Source organism: Sturnira hondurensis, unplaced genomic scaffold (genome assembly GCF_014824575.4).
Source record: "Sturnira hondurensis isolate 20B ecotype Veracruz unplaced genomic scaffold, ASM1482457v3 Scaffold0018399, whole genome shotgun sequence".
In the NCBI taxonomy this organism is placed as follows: Eukaryota; Metazoa; Chordata; class Mammalia; order Chiroptera; family Phyllostomidae; genus Sturnira; species Sturnira hondurensis.
This window is the reverse complement of record NW_028091030.1, coordinates 849590-862216: the sequence shown is the minus strand read 5'-3', so window position 1 is coordinate 862216 and position 12627 is coordinate 849590. Positions and strand designations below refer to the sequence as shown.

General features: G+C 47.0%; 1 protein-coding gene across 1 annotated transcript in view; it reads right to left on the bottom strand.

Annotated features, from left to right (window-relative positions):
* The window catches only part of EXT2 (exostosin glycosyltransferase 2), a 127532-nt gene that overhangs the window by 113871 nt on the left and 1034 nt on the right, over positions 1 to 12627 (bottom strand). The window contains exons 2-3 of the mRNA XM_037069085.1: positions 1707 to 2272; positions 702 to 791 (exon numbers count right to left, since the gene is read on the bottom strand). Of these exons, the coding sequence (XP_036924980.1) occupies positions 702 to 791; positions 1707 to 2242 (626 nt within the window). The 5' untranslated portion in view covers positions 2243 to 2272. The remainder of the gene's footprint in view (positions 1 to 701; positions 792 to 1706; positions 2273 to 12627) is intronic.

Here is a 12627-nt window from a genome sequence, read left to right as displayed (position 1 = left end):
CCAGTCCCAAAGAGGAGCCTTAAGAGGCACCTCATCCCTGAGGTTCTCAGGACGCCTCCAGGCAGAGTAGATCAGCCAGTGTGCAAACGGGCTGATACACACAGTCAATGCACTCAAAACCATCACCATGTAATCATGGCCACCCCTACCACAGTCGCCTCGTTGGAAGGTTAGTTAGGAAGGAGGGGAAGGGAGGGGAGGAGAGGGGCGGGGAAAGGAAGGAAGGCAAAAAGCCCACACCAGAGAGAAAACAATAATGGGAGTGGTCTCCTCTCTGACAATGCAGACCTTGGGCTCCTGCACACCCACACCCTCTTCCACAGTGTGCCGTGGCTCTACTCCACAAGCACTCACAGATTCAGAGACAGGTGACAGAAGCCCAGTGTGAACCAGACCTTAGGGGGTGAGAGTGCTGCACTCAGAGGAGCATAACCCAGGTGAAGGAGGAAAAAAGATAGATTTTTAAGATGCTGTGCTAGAACATACACTGTAATTTGTTCTCCACAACAGATTTAGGCAGGTCTCCATAATTCTATTTCTCGAGGAGGAAAATGCCCAGGGCAATTTTTATTTTAACAAACAATTCTGATAACAAAGTCTGTCCCAGTAGGCTGAGAAATACGATTTCCCATGAATGAAAGGGTCTTAGATTTGCTTAACCCTCTGAAAGGCATCTCGGTGACAACCCCAAATACACCCACCTGTCTCTGGGGACATCCAGTGCCGTGTTATAATCTGGGGGGCCTCCAGGCAGCATGTTAAACAGCAGGTGGTTTGTGCCTCGGTCCCACCTGTTAAGAAATTAAACAAGTAGGAGAATTTACATGATGACAGAGAAACAAAAACAAGAGACAGTTCCTGGACCACGAGGAGCCAGCACTGCGACAGGACACAGGGCCGCCTGCCGGGCATGCAAAGCGGACTCTAGTAAGCCCAGCCACGGGTTAGGTATTAGCCTGGAGCCTTGAAAGGAAACATGAGTGGGTGTGCACCCCAAGCACCGTCCACTGCAGAACTGCGCTTCTGATCATTGATACCTGAACTCTCTGAATGTGCACCATTGGGTTAAAAAAAAAACAAAAAATAAATGAAATACATCATAGAACATATGCAAAATGGAAGGCTATACAGTATAGCCCTTAAAACTAGATAGTAAAAGAGTATGAAATTATTTGAAAATATCTTCATGAAATATTTCAAGGAAAAAGGCAGCAAGACGGCACGCATAATGTGACCCCATTCCTGGCAAAAATCTACACACGCATGTTTTCATACAGAAATGACTGAACTGTGGCATCAAAACCTTAATCATAATTCTCAGAAACGGGGCTGTGGAATGCGTCTGACACTCTCCCTTTTTCACCTGTGTTTTCAACCTTTTCCACTGAATATGCATCTGTGAGTAACAGAGAGGTGTGGAAAAGTATGAAAGAAAAAGTGTGGGGAGACGAGACCCCTCAGTTTGTGCACCTAAGAAGCTGCGGTCCCCAGCAGCACCGCTGAGGGCCGACAGCGGCTTCTCACTGGCAGGTGCCAGCTGCCTACAGCACTGGCCTCCTGCTGCAAGACCCTGGCCCACCCACACCCCCTCCCACGAGAAAAGAAACAGCAGCTGGGAGTCAGCTCAAGAGGAGAAACATCCCTCTCCCTCTCCTTCCCTTTAGTTCCCTGCAGGATTTGGCTCCAGTCTGAAAAGTGCCAGATACCTGGAGAGCTGGGCCAGCGCCTGCGCTGTCTCCTTAATGCGGAGCGTGTTCTGGTTCAGCACGTCGATGGACGGGACAAACAGGCAGGCCCGGGTGATGTCGTCGGTGTAGTAGTCGCTGTCCGAGATGGCCGTGAGCAGTTCGTTGTACTCCCGGGAGATGGTGTTGCTGACCGGGACACCAGAGTCGTCCACATACTTCTTCAGAGGGTAGATGTACACCTTGATTTTGTTCTTGGGGTTGAAGCCACAGCGGTAGACGTCAAAGCACGTGTGCATTCTGCAGCTGAGGTCGCCCCGCTCTGGGACGGGACTATCAGCCGGCAGCCTGACCACGGGCACATCTCGGACGCTGCGCTTCTCTAAGCTCCAGTCGTTTGAGGACTCGATGGAGTGGGGCCAGAACTGAAACACGCCCGTGGCAATGAGGCCCAGGAGGACAATGGAGAAGAGGGTGATGTAGTAGATTCGGTGCTTGATCTTCATTCTTGGGATGAGGGCAGGACCCCGGATATTATACTTGACCGACGCACACATAATGACACAGACAGCCTCTTCCTCACGCTCCTGGTCGCCAGGTGGAGAAAGGAGAAGAATGAAGTATTTAGGGCAAAGGACCATTGGAAGGAGCGTTTAACTTCTGATATACCTACGTGGTCCCTTAAGTGGTTTGATGAAATAATGAAAAGGAAATGTGAGCCTTTCTTGTGTATATGAATATACTATTTAATACTAAACACAGTGCTTAACATATTGATATTTAACATAAAACTGTAACTATATCCCATACACATACACTCACCAAAAGCATAAGCGGTAAATGCGAGGGGCCTGGGAAGAGGGCGCTGACCGAGGAAGTAAAGTTGCAGGTGGAACAGCTAGGCTGCTGTTTCGTGCTGTTTTTAGACCCTGCCTATCACACACCGGTGCTTCGTCTGAACAGACAAGTGGTCGGTTATTCTGGAGTCTGCATTCACTCATTTGTTCACTCGACTCTCTACTGAGCGACTACCATGCACTATGAAGGAAACGGAGACGAAAGCAGAGACCCCACCATAGAGGGACTTATGTTCTCGTAAGGCAAATAAGACAAACAAAACTGTAACAAAATGCAAAACACAAAAATACCACTAGAAAAATACCAATGAAGTAGCAAGGGTATTAAAGAAGAAGAGATTAATCTTCAGTCTTTAGCCCTGGCAGGGTTGGGCAGAGCATTATCCAGGTAAGTCAAGGTTGCAGGTGGTTCAATCCCCAGGCAGGGCACACACGAGAAGCAACCAATGAATGCAAAAATAAGTGGAACCAAAAATCAATCAATCTCTCTCTCTCTTTCTCTCTCTCTCCCATCAATAAACTTTTTTAAAAAATTAAAAAAGAACTACTTTCAAAAGTTTTTTAATCTTTAAAATGTACATTGATGTCTTATAACAAAAGCAGTAGTTGATACATTTAGATAGAAGGAAGGAATAATGGAAGGAATGGGGAGGGAGGGAGGGAAGGAAAAGAGTCGGGCTGGTGGATCAATCCCCGAAGCCTGATGCCAACAATCTCATCAGTGAATGTGCCATCGGTGAAAGTGCACACCATTTTTCCAACAAAAGGGAAGTAGGTGGAATCTCCTCCCCTTCCCACTGAACCTGGGCTAGCCTTGTGACCTGCTCTAAGACGATGTGTCAGAAGTGACACTCTAGGGCTCTCGAGTCCCAGCCTTAGGGGCTCTGGAGCTGCTGTTTCTGCCCTCCTGGAGCCCAGCTGCCACGCTGGAAGGAAGCGGGGCTCCCAGCTGAAGGCAACCTCCGAAGGACCCCAGTGGAAACCATGTGAAGCAGACACGGGCCAACCCACCAGGCTCTTGAGCAGAATCTTGAGCAAATACGCGATTGCTGTTGTTTTTAAGCTACGAAGTACTGGTGGGTTTGTTACTCAGCCAATAAGCATCACTGACTGATACACAGAAAATTCTTAGTCCTCCGCTGAAAGCACAGAGTTCCCCTATAGCCCACAACTTAAGACCCTTACCGAGCAGACCGCCCCTGTCTGATGCCTGGATTCTACGTAGGGAGGGTAGAATGAGTGTGACTGTGTGTACGCCACAGACTCACCACGTCACTGCAACCCAACCCTTCGGCATTCCACCGTCAAAGTCCCAATGTACACAGTGGTCTCACTCTACTCACGGATCTTTCAGAAAAGCTATTATTATAAGGGGAAAGAACTGAACACCTCATAGACTGTCTCAGGGTTTGTCAACCATTTTTGCTTCGGCTACACAGAGTTCTCCCCGCTCACCACCCACATGCAAAACTGCTCCCTAGCAGACCTGACTGCCAGAATCCTCATCAGCTTTTCGGGCAAACTGTGCTGAAAAGTCATGAATGATTCCACTCATGTCCCTCTGAGACCATGAACTGGAGTGCAGTGAGTCTGCCTGTCACAGACTAATGAACGGAAGTTCATCTTAGGCCTAGAGATTATCATCTTTGGGGTATATACATCACTATTGGATATATGCTGACCGATTCTATGACAAATAAGCAAGCATGAGAGCTACTTCACTTTTCCTATCATTGTAACAACCAACAGGATGTCCCCAGCCCGGTGTCTCACTCCGCCTCCAGTCCCCCAGCCCCAACAGCTTTTTGCCACTTCAGGGGCACCTCAGAGACAGGCCTTTGGGACAAATGCATGAGAGGAGCTACATCGCAGTCCACCGCTCCAAGCTAGAACCTCCCGGCAGGCGCTCAGGCCTCATGAGATCCTGACTCAGTGGTTCTCAGAGTCGAAAGGCCGAGAATCCCACGGGAAGCCTGGCCAAGGGCCTCGGCCCAGCACTGGAGGCTTGTATTGTCAGCCTAAACGGGTCACAGAGCCCGTTGCCTCAGCCCACTCCCAGATGTTTACTTCCTGCAACCGGGTTTAACACCTTCACTAAAGTTAGTGGCTTCCAAACTTTCTTTTTAACTAAAAGCTATATACAATAAGAAACATTTTATGTTGTGACTCACTACAGACACAGATGCGCATGTATGTACATGCATGAGTGTATTTACAATAAAAGCTTCACAAAACAATGCTTAACCTTAGTATACAGTACTAACATAGAACATTTGGTGAACACTGCATTTTTCTATTCTGTTATACTATCGCTCTTTGAAAAATTCTAGCCATAACCTACTAATTATACTACCCAACAATGGGTCATCCAAGTTTGAAAAATACTCTTCTCACACGCTTAAAAAACTAGGGTTAAGGAAACAAAAGTATTCACATATGAGCTTTACAAATTTTCATGATTTGCAGATCGACTATAAAAAAGACATTATCACAACAAAATAAATCCAAAGATAATAGAAGAAAATAAGTAAAAGTAAAACACAGAAATGAATTTAAAAAACAGAAAGGCTCAACCAAGTCAAAAGCTGGGTTTTTAAAAAGATAGATAAAATTGACATTTGACATAATTCCGGTAAGGTTAATCAAGATAAAGGAAAAAAGCACAAAAAAATAACTGGAATGAAAGGAAAACAACTCTAAATGCTACACATATTTAAAAGATAAGATGACTGAGAGGACTTCCGGTCAAGACAGAGGTGCAGGTAAACATGGCTCGCCTTTTCGCACAACCATGTCAAAACTATAACTAAAATACAGAACAACCATCACTCAGAACCATCAGAAATCGAGCTGACTGGAAGTCTGACGACTGCGGATTTAAAGAAACCACACCCATGCAGACTGCTGCAGGGCGCAGACACAGACCGGGCTGGCCCCACACCCACGTGTGTCCGATAGAAATTCGGGAGGGGTATCTCCGGAGCGGGGGAGTCCCAGCCCCACACTGGCCCCCCAGCCCAGGGTTCCAGTGCCAGGAAAATAACTGGGTTGCAAAAACCAGGAGGGATTGAATCAGTGGAAGAAACTTCTGGAGCCCCAAGCAGTTCCTCTTAAAGAACCCACACATGGATTCACGTACTTAGACTCACTCCCTCTGGGCTCCAGAGCTGGAGAGACGGATGGCTTGAGGGGCACCAGTGGCATTCAGGGGGAGGTTGAGGCATCCAGGCGAGCAGAGGCCACTGTCCCTTTTCTGGGTCCTCCACACACAGAGCTTGCATACCAAGATTCCATCAAAACGAAACACTGGCTAACACTGTTTGATCTGCCTTGGAGACCCCCAGAGACTCTGCCCCACCCAACTTACAGGCCCTCCCAAGCTGCTTTTCCATAGGAATGGCTGGTCTTGGCTCTTGTGTCACAACCTCCTACCTACTATCACACACCCAACAGCTGGCCTCAGTGAGCCCCAGGCTCGCTCTAGCAGCCGCCAGCCTGGATTCACAGCTGGGCTTTACCTGGGAATCTCCAAGCCCAGAGCAAGTAGCAGCCACCCCACATTGCTCTGTAACTCGGGCAGGGTGGCCTCAGGCAAAACAAAGGTGGGGAATGATCCTGGCCTGCACCACATGGGAAACCCCAGGCCAGTGCACCCAGTGGACAGCTACAGACCACATCAGAGCACCACCACCCTGCCCCTGCACAGCCGATCCTCCGCAGAAGGTGAAGGTTGGTGGTAGATGGTCACAGCCAGTCCTTGCAGCTGACTGGCCTGGGCAAATCCCTCCCATTGACCTGCCAACAGCAACCCAGGCTCCCAGAGAAGGGAGCCCACACAGAGGGTGCACCTTGAGTTCCGGCTTGGGTGTAGGGGAGGCTGTGCCACAGGACCCTACAGGATACTTACTGCATTAGCCCATACTACCAACACACAGAGTCAAAGCAGCTCCACCTAATACATAGAAACAAACACAGGAAGGCTGCCAAAAGAGGAGACAAAGAAACATGATCAGATCAAAACTCCAGAAAAAGAGCTAAACAAAATGGAGATAATCAGTCTATTGGATGCAGAGTTCAAAACACTGGTTATAAGGATGCTCAAGGAACTTAATGAGGACCTCAACAGCATAAAAAAGATCCAATCAGAAACAAAGGATATACTAATTTAAACAAAGAACTTAGAGGGAAACAACAGTAGAGTGGATGAAGCCGAGAATAAAATCATTGATTTGGAACATAAGGAAGCAAAAAACAACCAATCAGAAAAACAAGAAGAAAAGAGAATCCAAAAAAACAAGGATAGTTGTAAGCAGCCTGTGGGACAACTTCCAGCAATCCAACATTCCCACCCTAGGAGTACCAGAAGGAGTACAGAAAGAGCAAGAAATTGAAAATCTATCTGAAAAAAAAAAGAAAGAAAACTTCCCTAATTTGGGGAAGGAAATAGACATACAAGTACAGGAAGCACAGAGAGTCCCAAACAAGATGGATGCAAAGAGGCCCACCCCAAGACACATCATAATTAAAATGCCAAAGGTTAAAGATAAAGACATGGGAGGGGGGTGTGGGAGAATGGGTGAGAGGCGAGAGTATTAAGAAGTACCAGTAAGTATTTACAGAATAACCATGGAAATGTAGAGTATGGAAAAGGGAGTAGCCAAAGAACTTACACGCATGACCCATGGACATGAACAAGGATAGGGGGAACTGGGTGGAGGGGGCAAAGGGGGAAAAATCAGGACAACTGTAGTAGCATAATCAACAAACTATAATTAAAAAATTTTAAAGATAAGATGATGATACCAATGAACTCATGTCAATATATCTGAAAACTGAGACAGAGTGGAAAAATTGTTTTGAAATATAACATAAAGTAGTCTTAAGAAGGAATAGCAAACCTGACTAGTTCTGTAAGGTTTTAAATCTTCCTATGAAGAAAATTCCAGGACTAGATTTCCCAACTTCAAGTAAACATTCAAAAAACAGTAATTCCAATTTTACACAAATTACTCCAGAGTTCAGAAAAAAGGAGAACATGCCCCAGCTTATTTCAGGAGGTTAGTACAACCCTAACACCAAAATCGAGAATGGCGGTTCTCAAGAGCACGGCCAAGGGACTCAGAAGGGTCCCGCAGCCCTTTCAAAGGGCCTGAACTGTTTTCACAATAATTTTCCAGAGGCCACGTGATATGTGATATTGCAAAGACTCAGTGCAGAAGAAGATATGAGAATCCAGCAGTCTTTAATTAAACTTTTCCAAAAACAATGAAAAATATCAACTCACAGATTCAAGTTATTCAACTTTGTGCAGAATATATCCACACAAAGAAACCCTACCTAGCCCTGGCTAGTGTGGCTCAGTGGCTTGAGTGCCGGCCTGCGGACCAAAAGGTGACCGGTTTGTTTCCCAGTCAGGGCACATGCCTGGGTTGTGGGCCAGGTCCCCAATAGGGGGTGCACTAGAGGCAACCACACATTGATATTTCTCTTTCTCCCTCCCTTCCCCTCTCTAAAAATAAATAAATAACTTTAAAAACAAAAGAAAAAAGAAAACCCCATCTAGATAAGTCAAAGTAAAACCACTAAAAAGAAAACTATTAAAAGCAGCCAGAGTGGGGAAAATCTATATAAGGTAGGTTAAAAAGCTATATGTAACAGGCAAACCTATAAAATATTTACAATGCAATAGAGAATATCTAAGACTTCTGGGAAGAGAATGATTTCTGAAACAATATAAAAAGCACAAAATAAAAAGATAAAATAATAAATTCAGGGTTACAATTAAGAACATTTGTTCATCAAAAGATACCATAAGGGAATAAAAAGACTTCCTACAAACCAGAAGAAATTTGCAATACATACAACGACTAAAGACTAGTAACCGGAATAAAGAACCCCTACAAAGCAAAAAACAAACAAACAAACAAGTAAGAAATTGACAACTGGACAAAAGACTTACACAAATTTCAGAGAAGAGGTAACAAAAATGGCACATAAACACCTGAAGAGATGTTTGGTCTCACTCATGGTCAGGGAAAGTAAAACCACAATGAGACATGTACCCACCAGCACAGGAAAACACAAGAGTCAAACACCACCAAGTGTCGGAGGGGACCTGGGGCCACAGTAACTGTCCTGGCAGGAGTATGACCTGGCTCCAGAGTCCCAGGTGGTCAGCAGAAGGGCAGAAAAGAAAAGAGGGCTGACACCCACTATGTTAGCATCCTGAGCATCCAATTCTGCTTTCTACCTATCACAGTTTTGGTCCCTCGCCCTCCCGCCTCTCTCCCCCCAAAATTAAAGGACCAAAGACAAGGATGGCAGTGCAGGGTGTTTACTTACTTGGAAGGTGATCTCAGAAAGCTGCAGTGATGCGGCAGGAAGAGAGAGGCAGGGAAGTAGTGAAGGCCAAGAAGGAATGTGTCACTAAGCTGGGTGCTGCTGCGGGCAAGGGGCCCTTAGGGCTGCCAGGACCCCTCTGCAGAACCAGGCAGACTACACCTTGTCCCTCGGAAGGATGAGAGCCTAGACCATTTATCTGCCAGCTCCTATTGCTTAAGGGTTGCTTGGTACCATGATCAGCTCAGAACCTGTAGTCAACAGCCCTCCGAAGGGCTGGATATTATCCTTTCTTTGATGTACAGTCAGTCTGATAAAGAGCTGCGGTCAGTCCCCTTAAGGAAGGACTGGGGGAACATTTGTCTATACTCGCAGGGTGTTGCAAAGTACTTCTTCGACAAGCTCCAGCCTCCCTCTCAATCCAGGGGATATGGGTCTGAAAGCTCCCATCTGAAAACCGGGGGATGAATAGCGATCTTTCCATTGTGGCAGCTGACAGCAGCCTACTTGCCGGTGCTTGATTTTTTCCTCATTACACGAGCCGAGCAGCACCCTAGTTGGCCACCCACCCACACTGCTCTTGGAACACCGTGCTCTGTTGGCATCGTGGTGGGTCAGGACATACTGGTTGCAGGTCAGGTCCTGATGCTCCCTGTGGGTACTGTGTCTACTGTAGCTCTGACAGTCAGCACCACCACCCTGAAATAGGCCCCTGCTCATCAGAATGCAATCACCTTCATAGATACTTGGAAATAGTTCCAGGGTCACATCTCCTACAGTCAGTCCTGACCTAGGCGATCCTAGGCCAGTCAGCAGCAAGCTTCTCAGAGGTGCTGGGCCCCGTACCGGCCTCAAGTGAGGGGTGAGGCCAAAAATTCTTTTTTGTGGGGAGCTGCTCTGTAAAATGTAGAAAGTTTAGTAGCATGCTAGTTTCTGCTCAATAAAAGCCAGAAGCAACCCTTAGTTGTGACAACTAAAAATATATCCAGACATTGTCAAATATCCCCTGGGGAAGCAAAATCATCCCCGGCTGAGAGCAAGTGGTATCAGCCACGCTTCAGGGGGCCTGCCTAGCAGCGCATCAGGACTGGCTCTAGTTATTCCTGCTGGGTCATTAAATCCCGAATCGTAAGAGAATGCCCCCAAGGCCAACGGTCTCTCCCTTCCAGCTTCATAGTCACCCGGGACCCCTACTCTTGGTCTAGCACCCCCAAGATTCACTCTGACACATGCTCCCCCACTTCCAGCTGGTCCATATGAATCAGGCCCCACAATTCTTCCAGTACAGAAGCTAATCCTCCCTCCCCCCCATACTTGCTGCGTGGGCAATGCTGAGATCTGAAGGGAGGGGAGGCAGATCTTGAGGAGGACAGCAGCATCTAGCAAGGCACCTGCCTCAGGTGAGGTCTCTGCATAGTGTCTGGGCAACGAGAAGTTGCTCTCATCCATAACAGAGAGCTGGATATTTCTGCTGGCCCAGAGGATCTCAGGAAATCTGGGAGCTTGAAGCTCTCAATGCCGGCACCCAAACAGCTCCATTCCAGGCCTCACTCCTGACTTTAGCAGAAGCAACCTGTGTAAGTCATGCACGGAGCTTCCCTTGCAGCTCTGCCACAATCACGATTAAATCTGGGGCCTGTCAACACAGTCCGCCCTCTGGCTACAGAAGATGCTGCCTGCCACGGAGCCTTCTGTCTTTCGCTGGGTGTCTGGAGTCGGTATCTGGCTGATCTGAACCTGATCTTACCTCACTGGCTCTGAGGGAGATAAAAAAAAAGTCAGATACCCATATGTTCACTATTCTTATCATTACATGCTCTACATTTTGGCCAAGTGCTGGAGCTGCCATACTAGCCAGTGGTTTCCCTTCCACCGGAATCTCATCCCAATCCCCCACCGGTGAGTCTCACCCCTCTGATGCTAGAGACTACCGGGGCTATCCACGCCTCACTTTCCACCAGCAAAGGGGTCTTTGTTGCCACCCGAGGGTGAGTGATTCCAGTTTCATAGTGCTATTCTCAGAACCTGCTCTCTGGAGCCACATGTAGTGCCAGCTATCTTAGTTTATGTTCTGCCAAACTAAGAAAAAGTGACTTGTGTACAAGGAGCTTGCAGAAGGTAACCCAAAAAGCCAGAGTGGAATCAGGGAAGAACAGAAAGCCATTGAGTTCACTGTGGAGCTGGTGACCATACTAAGCTGGACATGGGGCTCACCCGGGCTAGGACCCCTCTGAAAAATGCACCTTAGAACTATGCCTTTGAAGGCTTGGGAGAAACAGCCTTTGCCAGCGGAGGTCTGTCCCATGAAACAAGCTCACGTTTCTGAGGTATGCCTACACAGGCGAGGCGAGTTCCCACGGTTCCCACAGATTCCCATCTGTGCCAAATGGCTGATCGATACGGCGAGCGCTTGAGGTAGAATAAAAACTCAGTAAGAGATAAGGTAAAAAGCCTTAAATGAAAAAAAAGGATGAGAAACAAAGAAAAATGCCCCTTACTAAATGGTGCATTAGAGACAAGAGAACCTTACCCGTGCCCACCCACATACCTTTTCCACGCTTCGTCACCACCTGCCACATTACGTTAATTAGCTAAGTAACAGCACGTCTGTCCTCTCTGCTGGTTTGCGTTCCTTGTAGTCAGAGTTTTTCATTTCTGCTCAGTATTCTCAGCATCTAATGGCATGTTTAAAACACATGTCAAATAACCGTGACTGTCTGTTGAATGAATGTCTCTACCCTGCCCAGTCCCACCGGTGCACAACCCAGGGTCCAAGTTTTGAGTTATTACATGATCATAAAATAATTAGTTTCCTTCTTGAATTAGAATTCCTGAAGCGGGGAAAGGCTAGGTAAAGACTGAATTTTCAGAGTCCGCCCCTCGACACCCTCCCTTCCCCTCCCACTGAGCTCCGCTCAAGAGACCAGAAGGAATCTCCACCAATGAACGTTTGTTCCACAAGATACCCCCACATGGATCAGAACATGAATTCCACAACAGAGCCCCTCGAACTTTCCTCTCCTTGAAACACAGCAACCTGTCCCTGCGAAACACTGAAACCGCCTGGCTGGCTGTCAAGCACTGAGTCACTGGAAAAACCCTTTAACCCCACCGTACTGTGCACATGAGATGCATTTTCTGTTCCTGGAATTATTTATTCCCAAAACCTTTCTTGGGGCCTGAATAATCTTTCTTTGGCATTCTGGGCTATCTCCAGGCTGCTTGGTCCAACATTTCGAGTCATAATCTCTTCCTTTAACCGGAGTAGAAAAGCACGCACAGCTGGACTCCCAGGGCCAGTGCTACTGGAACGTAACCCAACTGTGACCAAAAACAACGGGACATCCGCAAAACCAGGAAAACCTGCAATTCATTGCCTTACATGATAGAGTTCTTTGTAAGTTATATTGGGACTAACCAACCCTAAAAATGGCTGCCAACTAAAAAATAAATAAAACAAAACTGCCCCTTTTTTAGTGGGATCATACAATAAACAATCCAATGCATATAATTAAGTAACCAATAACTAAACTTTGCTGAGGATTTACTACATGCCATGAGCTGTTTGAAGCACTTTGAGTTAACTTACATAATTTTCCTAGTTGTGCCGTGCGACAAACTATTATTATCCTCACTTCACACACACGGAGTGTGCAACAGCAAGGCCAGGTACCGAGCCCAAAGGCACACACCTGGAAAATGCCGACTCTACGACGAGCAGGATGGCAGCTGGCTCCTTCACACGT